A 9,905-nucleotide genomic window follows, 5' to 3' on the forward strand; every position below is an offset into this window, starting at 1 on the left:
GGAAAGTGGAGATGTTGGTGCCAAAGGCAACTCCTAAGTAGAGGTGGGTGGGACTTCACGGGCGTCTGGCATGGCTGGTGGTGTGAAGTCGGAGACTATGACTCCCCTTCCTGCCTCAGACAGGATTTTGTTCAGGAAAAGGCCAGAGGAAAAAGCTTGTTCTGAAGAGGAAATGGTTTGTTTTGACATGCTGAACTGAGTGAAGACGACAAGGGCTCAGGGGGCAGCGTCAAGCATCCACGAAGTGTAAGAGGAAACCTCAATTACAGCACATACAAAAAAAGATAAAGGTTGGGATAAGGGATCTTGACAAAAAGACATTAATGCATTCCATGGCCGGGACGTGGGGCACTGGTAGAGTCTGCTGGCCTGGCTGCAGATCACTGGAACCCAGTGAAAGCCAAATGTGGTGTCACATGCTTGTAATCCCAGTACTCCTTTGGGGACATGGAAGGTAGAAAACAGAGAAGGCCCTGGTAGCTCCAGGCCATCCCAGTATACACAAGGAAAAGCAGCAAGGAGACATGTTTCACACAAGATGAAAGACTAAGAGTCAACACCTGAGATTGTCATCTGGCATCCACACATGTACCCTAGAGTACGAGCACCTTCACACAGAACTCAGACATACATATCACACGCTGCACACACACGTACAAAAATACATTTCTAAAAATATAATTTTGGGCGACTGGGGTGACGTGCACCTCTAATCCAGACTCTTGGGGGGCTAAGCTAGGGAGATTTCTAGTTAAGGGCCTAGACTGTGCCTTTAAGTGAGACCTTGTCTCAAATACTAAAATAGGTATCATCATTATCATATTTCCTACCAGTGTTCACCGAGGTACAGGAAAATGGTATTTCAGAAATGAAATAAAAATACCCCATATCAATACTTGCCTAAAATAAACTGACTAAATCAGTGGCCATTATCTGACAGCAATATTCACCTATTAACATACAAGCTACAGAAAGGCAAACCACGGTACAGAATTACAAAATATTTTCAAAATTGAGGGAATTTTACTTAGTTTTTTTATGCTGCAGACTATGATGGGGAATTTAAAAGGATTAGGCAAATATTTGCCTAAGGATTCCAGAGCCATGGTGCATAATTTTTCAACTATTATGTTTTGCACTAGGCCCTGGCACCTCTCTTCTCAACCAGCAGATTTTTTTTTCAGTACTGACCCTGGAAAACATCCCTTCAGCAATCCCTCCCTGTCCACAAATATTCACAACCACTCTGGTCCCTCCAGTTGAACCAATGTCCTTAAACATTTCGTAAACATTGACTTGTACTGAACTATACCCCTACTGTCTTGTGCAAATGCTAACCTACTTTAAATTACCCTACGCCCAATTCCTTCAGCTGTAAAACGTAAAGTACCCAACAAAATGCCTACTTTCCTTTAGGGTAAACACGGGGGGTGAAAGAAGGGAGGGCAGGACCTCCGCCAAGACCAGGTTCGGCAAAATAAGCATCATGAATAGCATTACCTTAATCCACAAAATAAAGGTTAAATATCTTAACTATAGACGCTCCAGTAAAGTCTCATTCATGTTAAACCACAGGTTCCTTTAAGTCAGCGGCGTGAAATTCCATTTAATAATGAACTCTTTTGGAAACAAGTACACAAGACGGAGCTGCCGGAGGGGAGGGGGTGCTAGCGCTGCTGCTGTCTTTTCTATGTCGGAGTTCACTATGTAGCTGCCCCACCTGAACGTGCAGAAACGGCCCCGCCTCTGCTTCCCAAGAACTAGGATTACAAAGGAGCATCACCACGCCCAGATGAGCAGCTAGAAATTTAAGAGCTATAGCTCAACGGTAGAGCATTGCTTAGCAAGCATAAGGCCGTAGGTTCAATCCCCACTGGAGCAGGGATCACCAGGTCCCCATTCACTTCTTAGCTTCCCTCACACTCCCACCCCACTCACTCCAACATCTGAGGCAGCCTGCCAGCACTTCAAGGAAGACGCTTTTAAGCCAGTCTTTTGGATAGTAACTAATCTAACATTAAATCATGGTAAGCAAGCCCCCACTAACAAAGGAAATATGCTAGTTTTCTATATTAAAGAGGTTATTTCTTTTTTGTTGTTTTTTTAATAGTGTTTGCTTTTTTATTGATTTTTTTGAGCTCTACATTTTTCTCTGCTCCCCTCCTTGCCTCTCCCCTCCCCCTCAGCCCCCTCCCAAGGTCTCCATGCTCCCAATTTACTCTAAGAGATCTTGTCTTTTTCTACTACCCATGTAGATTAGATCTATGTATGTTAAAGAGGTTATTTCTATAGTGAAGAGTTTGAATCTATGTTCTGTCAAATAACCGCGGTGCTATCTTAAACAACGGCATTACGTGTCTGTCTGCCCCCTAAGTGCAATTTGAATCTAGAGACAGAAAACAGGAATTGTAACTCGGCCAGGCAACTTTCGACACTGGATTCATATGAAATTCTGTTGCAAGCGGCAGCACCGGAGTCAGGGCTCTCTCAGGTGTCTAAGTGTTGCAGTATTTGGTCATTTAAGTTAGAAAATTCCTTCTGGTCTGTCAAATTTCTTAGCATTCATCTCATAATTCATAAAGCATCTCCTTATATAGAAAGAATAGTATGCAGTGCTTGGGGGATGAGGGAAACCACAGCAAGCAGGACAAAGTTCCTCCTCTAAAATGCTTACAAAGAGATGTAAACAAGCAATTCATTTCAAAACAGACAGTCCCAAATGAAAACAGCTTTACCCGAAACTTTTCACTGTATAATAATGTAAAAGCAATATGCACACAGCAACAACTTTTCACTTTATAATAATGTAAAAGCAATATGCACACAGCAGCAAACTTCCTTCGATTTTTGAATTTTTTTTTTTTGTTTTCCCAGATTAGCCCTAAGATATCAGATACACTCCTGTGATACGTGGCAATTTCTGGTCAGTCCATCCATCAAGAGGGGAAACCCAAATTTGGCAGTGTACTGTGTTGCTAAAACAGGGTGTTGGGTAGGTTAGGTATCACCAGTGCATATCAACCCACTGTTACATCATCTTCCTGTGGATGGATGAAGACATCACCCCTTCTTGTGGAGGGAAGCATCTATGTATTCTGACACGGCTTTAGAAACATGTAGCAGAGTCCTGCAGGGAAGGGTTCCGGGAAAAGATTTCTGAGATGAGAACGTTGTCTTAGCAAGCATCTCAACAATAAGTAGTGCCCAGGGATTCCATGATAACAGGATAGAGGGCAGAGTATAGGCAGAAAGGTCCAGGGAGAACATTCTGAGACAGGAGTACTATTCCTATGACCCAATGCTCGAAAGCATTTCCCTGGATAAGGAAGTATGCTCCAAAAGATGTCAGTCCACCCGGGATGTCATGAAAGAGGGTTACCCATAAACTGAGGATGTACATGGGCAGGCACGTGTACAACTTCTGTCGAATATTGCACTTCAGATTCATAATGTCTAATATAAATACTAGGATTCTTTTTAAAAGGAGGGTTTCGATACATAGGCCAGACTGGCCTGAAATTCTTAAGTCTTCTGCCTCAGATGCCCAGGTGTTGATAGTTTAAGTATTCGGTATACTCAGCTTAAATATTATAGTTAATATTAAATATTAAGGTGAGTCATGTTTTTTGACAGGGAATCTCTCCATTGAATGAACACATTATTATCCCCATGTCCTTTCAGAAGGAAAAGAATTAATGCTATGTTGTAAAAGGTGACTTTTAGCCAGCACCAGTCACTCGAGTTTGTCGTATCGGCTCCTCTGGAAATTGAGGCAGGAATATCACAAGGGCTAGACTGGTCGGGCTATTAGAGTGGGCTTAAGTCTAGCCTGGGTCGTGAGACACCGTCTGGATAGACAGAGTAAAACAAAGGTGGGGCGTGCAGAGGAGTGGTAGGTAGGACGCTGGGTTCAGTCCCTCTGGCCAAACACAGAAACGTGACCTCTAGCAAAACATAATCCAATCTTTGGAGGTGTCCATTTTATTTGTATAAAAACACAAAAATTCCAAAAGCATAAAAGAACACGTTAATAGGCGTTAGATGAATGCTGTGGTGTGTTTAATTTTTCTTCCTTTTGGCATGTCTAGTTTCAAAATATTTTTAACTTACTTTGCCTGCACCTGTAAACACACACAAGCGTATGTGTACACCCACACACCTGCACAGGCACAAGCCAAAGGGACCAGAGGACACTTTTGGGGGAACTGGTTCTTTCCTTAGGCTGTATGAGCACCAAGAGTGAACAGGGGTCATCAGGCTAGTGGCAGGTGCCTGGACCAGTTTAGCCATTTTTCCACCCATTCAAAACTTACAACAATCAAAACTGTGATTCTTAGGTTTTTAAACTCTGTTTTAGTTTCATGGTTAAAAAGCTCAGAAAATCAAGAGAGCAATCTGCAGTAGGGACTACTGGGTTCTTGGTTCTGGACTCAACTTTAATAACATCTGGCTCTAGGACGTAGTCGGTCTTCCAATCTCCTTGTTATCTGGCACCACACATTTCATGCCTTCTTTTTCTTCTGGCACTGATTCCATGTCTGACCACAGGCAAGACATGAGCCCCAATCCTCCGAGGTTTTTAGGAATGTTCTGTTCATTTATATAGGAAAAGGGAAATGCCAGGAGGCCACAAGCATGACAAAAGTGTAAGAGAAAAAAAAATGTTTTTTTTTTTCATGACGTCTAACTCGGGGACAACTGAAGCCTATTAGCAATCGTCAAACCCCAAGCAGCACTGGAATTGAGGGGTGGAAAGAGGGAGTGTTTTAAGGACCGCCGCTAGGTTGAGTGAGTTAAACAGTGTTTTATATCGCCAAAATCAAACAGGAGTGGAGGACAGGAAAACCAATGCTCACGATAGTTAACACCTTTTCCCAACCAGCGGACATTAAACATCACAAGTGTCTGTAAAGCTCTGCTGTGTTTGTGTGAACCTGTCTGCATTGTCAGAAAGGTCACGGAGCCTATGGACAGGAAGCAGGGCATGGCCAGGAGTGTGACAGCACAGGGGTTCACACCGGGGCTCCCTCGGCTGGCTAACCGAGTAAGCAAGGCCACACTAAATGAACCATCTCCGACTCTCAGCACATCCCAAAGCGAGCAGCAGAAAATCCCCATGCACTCTCCCACCAGGCAGAGCTGTGAGCCAACCATTTCCTCCTCCTCACTCCTCACCTGGACTCCACCAAAGCAGGACACGTAATATTAACAAGCACTTTGACCATACGAGGACCATTTAATGAGAGGCGGCGACAAGGCTGCTACTTCAGGCCTAGCAATCAAATCACCTTTCTGCATTTCCTCTTATCTACAAAAACACTGAAGTTCAAAATAAATAAATAAATAAATAAATAAATAGCAAAAATGAGAGTTCAGTATTCCCTCTTTTTGTGGAACCAGGGATGATTGGCATTTATAATGTTTGAAGCACATAATTCGTTCTTAGAAAGTGTAAGATATTGAACAGTATGTTAAATTTTATCTAAAACTTGAATTGGAAATTATTTCTAATGGTTTAAATGAAATAGCAGGTGAAAACAATCCAAAATAAGCATGTCCTGTTCTCTGTAGAAGACTTCCTTCAGTGGTGAATGTGATTTATTTGCAATGACCACACAAATCCAATGCTATAAGTCGGTATGCACATTAAATCAAGACAAAGCTGATGTATTTGATCGTGTCTATTAACTCCAGCACACAGGAGGCAGAGGCAGGACGAACACCAATCTAAAGCCAGAGTGGTCATTATAGTGAGTCCCAGGGCAGCCTGAGTTACAGTGAGACTGTCTCAAAAACAATTCTAAAAATACAAAAATAACTCAAGATCCAGCAGGGACATTTTCATTTTCAATACCTGATGGATATTTCAGATTTGGGAGTGGATAATAACTGTGTGTTTCTAATATGATTAACGAAAGAAATAAAATTTTAATTTAAAAAAAAATCTGCCCTTGAGTACAAACATAAGGAATTTCCTACTGTCCTGTGTTAGGCAACTTTATATTTGTTGCACTGAAAGAAGAAGCCTCGAGAAAGCAAAGCAATCATACAGCTCTATTTTTTCTTCCTTACACATTATACACACAAGCCCCAGCTATTTAAACAGGCACAAAGGAAAAACATTACTTCTTAATAGAATGACATAGGAATGGAAATATTTCTTACTTCAAGAGCAGTCGTGGTACTTGTTTCTACAATGAAAACTGATGTTATCGTGATTAGTTAATTACTCATCCCAACACCTTAGACTTGATCCTGGGGACATTCATAACTTCTCCACCTCACGCTACTAAACCCTAGTGCAGTAATTGCTGATAATCTTAACTGCAACATCTAGCAGATAGAGGAGATTAAAGTCACAGAGTGCCTCTCTTGGTGCAGACACTGGGACCACAAGTGCCTTAGCATAAATCAGAGCACTTGGGAGACTGAGGCAGGAGGACTACCTTGAGTTCTAGGCCAGCCTAGGTTACACAAGAAACACGTGCAAGCACACACACACACACACACACACACACACACACACACACTTCCTCAAAGAAAGGCCCACTTAGGGTATGCCTGTCCCCACACTCCACTAAAGAGGGATGACATTCATATACGCATGTCCTCTGGATATTAAGTATAGGAGCAGCGTTAATTTAATCAAACATCCTCTAATTTAATTTGATCCATAATTACAAAAATGATGGTACTCTCAAAAATTAAGAAATAATGTAATTTAGTCCCTCCCCCAAAGACAATAAAGCTTGATAATTCACTGATACATTCTCAACTAGTCAATCAATGTTATGCCAGTTTTGGGACTTAGGGTGGACTGTATTTGGGTACGGGATAGCCCTATCAACTAAGATTTTGTTGTTTGTATTTTTTAAATAAAGGATACAATATAAGTTCTAAGTATTTTAAAGGTACACATTAAATCAATCAAGCTTTTGAAAATATTTACAGATGAAAGCTTCCTTGCAATTTCTACATTCATAAATGTTTCCATTAGTTAAGAGATATTTTGGAATGTAGTCAAGCTATTTTGAATGTCGACTCCTAACAACTGGGCTAGGCTAAAGAGTCTCCATAGACTAAGTGCCTGACATTGCCCAAAGCTCTTTTAAATCAGTTGTCCCTAAAAGGATAAAGAAAGAAAACCCTAACCACGAAAAAGTGTGTTTTTATAGAAACTTTTGATGTTAATTCTACTTCCTCAATATAAAACTGGATTAGGGCAGCATCAAAGCCTTGACAATTTATTTGCTACTCAAATATGCGTTTCTCATTCTTCCTCAGAAGAAAACGTCATCCATTCCAACTACATAAAACTCTCCAAAAGCTTTCCTACGATAATGTGAAAACCCAAATACCCACTCCTTGGGAGTGAGAAACACACACACACACACACACACAAGCCTGGAGAACTAGCAGACCGCACGCTTATCGCTTATGTCAACCTTCAGGAAAATGGAAACAATACAGCCCTAACTCATCAGAAAAAAAATCACCACTGGGGATCAAATTATTTTATGTCTTTCTCGTATTCCACTCCAAGCTCAATACTCCAATTTTGCACCGGTTCGCCTGTGTCAAATCCAGAATGCGTAAGGAGCAATCTACTACTGAAGCAAAACAGTTTCTTAGTATGAGAGTTCTGCTCATTGCCCGTAGCGTAGCTTTAGAGAAAAAAAGAAAAAACCTTCAAACATACTCATTTTCCTCCTGCTATAATAAAATCGGGAGACATCAGTGCAGGAATGCAGCCAGAAAGCAGCCCCAAGAATTAAACAAACAAGCAAAATACCCAAACACGGAACACACTCTGAACAAAGGAAACACAAGCGTGTGAACAGGAAATGAAGCAACTCTATACACATAAATACCTTTTGGGGCCGCCAATGTAGGTGAAAGTAAAGGTGGAGTCTGAGTATCTGAAATCTGAAACGGAAAGTCCTGTTAAAAAGCCACCCCGGGTGGGTTGTTTTTAACCCCAATTCTGTCTTGAACATGCTATTTCATCTGAGCCAAGGAAGCCCGATTAGGAGGGAATAGAGGGCTAGAGAACGAGGGGTGGGCACGGCTACGGTGCGGGAGGGGATGCTGAGCACCCCGCGGGGTGCAGCGGGAGTCTGCCCCCCGCAACAAGTGCCGGGTGCCATGGCAACGGCGGGAATTTCCCAGCCAGGCGGCCGGAAGCAGCCCCAGCCAGGCTTCGGGCTGCGAAGCCCGAACTGCTCTCGGCCTCGGGGGAGCAAAGATGGACGCGAAGGGACCCCCAGGCTGGGCCTGCGTAGCTTGGGAGCCCCGGGAATCCATTCGGTTCCCGGCGCGGTGTGTGTGCGCTCGCCGAGGAGCGGGTGCAAGCAAGGGGGCGGGAGCTCGGCCCAGCGCTGCCTTCTCCAGGGGCCTCGGTGGCGCCGAGCGGAGCAGCGCAGCGCAGCCGGTCCCCTCCCGACCGCCGCCGTTTCGGCCGATGGCGCAAACCCGCCTTCTCGGCCGCGGCTGCCGGAGCCGGGAGGATGCTCTGGGCAGCGCCGGTGGCTGGAATCCAGCGCCCGGCCCCTGCGCTCCGACTGCTCGGGTTCTGCTGACCCCGGAGCCCGAGGCTGCCCTGGCCTGTCAAAGCTGGGGGGCGGAGGAGAGGGGGCGCGTGCCCCCTCCCCCTTGGGGCTCCAGCTCACGCCGCTGCAGCTGTTTCCAAATGCACCCGAACAGGGACTTGCAGCCCCACACTCTCCCCCCACCCCCAAGCCGCACGCGTCGCGGTCAGAAATCTGGGCAGGGGGGTGGCCGGAGGGAAGGCTGGCTCCGGGTCCCAGGATCGGGAGGCAAGAACTCACCTGCAAACAGGCAGTCTTTCTCGGCTCTGGACTTCTGGATCACGATGTCGATATCCTTCTGAATTCTCTCTTGCCTTGAACACATCCCCATTAAATAAATCCCTGGAAAAGAAGCAGCCGCTATTTCCACCCCACCCCACCCCCCTCGCACGCTTCCAGCTTTCGTAAATATTCAGTTAAAAATGAAACCTCTGGCCGAGGCAGGGGCTGAAGGCGAAGTGGTTTCGGAAGTGATCCTGGGTGAGAGAGGAGGAGGTGGAGGAGGAGGAGGAGGGGGGGGAGGTCGGCTTTGCATTCCCAGATGTGACCGCCCAGCTGCTGCTGCTCGCCGCTGCTGGATTCCAATTTCCTCCCCTTCTGACAATGGATGGTGATGACACCGAGTCTCACTTTCTCCCTCCCCCGCCCGGACTGACGGCCGTGGAGAGCCGAGGGGCCCGAAGGGGGCCGGGGACCGCTGGAGAGCGATCGGCAGCCTTGGAGCTGCTGGCGCCGGCGAGGGGCGAGCCCCGCTCCGACTCACGCGCGCACACCCCTCGCGGCCCGCACGCCGGCCTTCCCACACCCGCGCACACTCGCGCCCGCGGGCGGCGGCCGTGCCCAGGCTGCTGCAGCGCCGCCCGCCCGCCGCAGACCCTCCCGCACCGGCCGCGGGTCACCGAGCCGGGCTGCGCGCCGCTGGGGCTTTAATAGTATTCGCCATCCGCGCAGTCTGGATTTCCCCACCCCCGACCGCCACTCGCGCCGGGAGCTGAGTGACAGTGTAGGTAGTGAAGACTCCCTGGGGCTCCCAGCCTCTCCCGCACCCCCCCCCCTTCCACCACTTTTATGAATTCGACTCCACTTTCAGAAGGAATTATGAGTCATATGGAAACCCAAGCCCGAGTGGCTGGGAGGGAGAAAGGAGGAAAAGAAGAATCTTCACGAATTAAATAAAGTGAACAAATCTTTCCTTGTAGTCACATCAGACAAGAAAAGGAAAAGCCTAGAGATTACTCCAGAATCACTCCCCTATTTCCTTAATGCCTTCAGGTTTTGGTAGTGGTAGTGATGGGGTTTTGTGGTTGTTATTGGTTG

The 9,905-nt window shown here is 45.9% G+C and overlaps 1 protein-coding gene across 1 annotated transcript in view; it reads right to left on the reverse strand.

The window, feature by feature from the left end:
* Window positions 1–9,265, reverse strand: part of Parp8 (poly(ADP-ribose) polymerase family member 8) — a 160,317-nt gene extending 151,052 nt beyond the window's left edge. The window contains exons 1-3 of the mRNA XM_005356827.3: window positions 9,018–9,265; window positions 8,829–8,930; window positions 7,872–7,926 (exon numbers count right to left, since the gene is read on the reverse strand). Coding sequence (XP_005356884.1) covers window positions 7,872–7,926; window positions 8,829–8,930; window positions 9,018–9,123 — 263 coding nt within the window. The 5' untranslated portion in view covers window positions 9,124–9,265. The remainder of the gene's footprint in view (window positions 1–7,871; window positions 7,927–8,828; window positions 8,931–9,017) is intronic.
* Window positions 9,266–9,905: the final 640 nt, after the last annotated feature.

Source organism: Microtus ochrogaster, chromosome 19 (genome assembly GCF_000317375.1).
Source record: "Microtus ochrogaster isolate Prairie Vole_2 chromosome 19, MicOch1.0, whole genome shotgun sequence".
Taxonomy (NCBI): Eukaryota; Metazoa; Chordata; class Mammalia; order Rodentia; family Cricetidae; genus Microtus; species Microtus ochrogaster.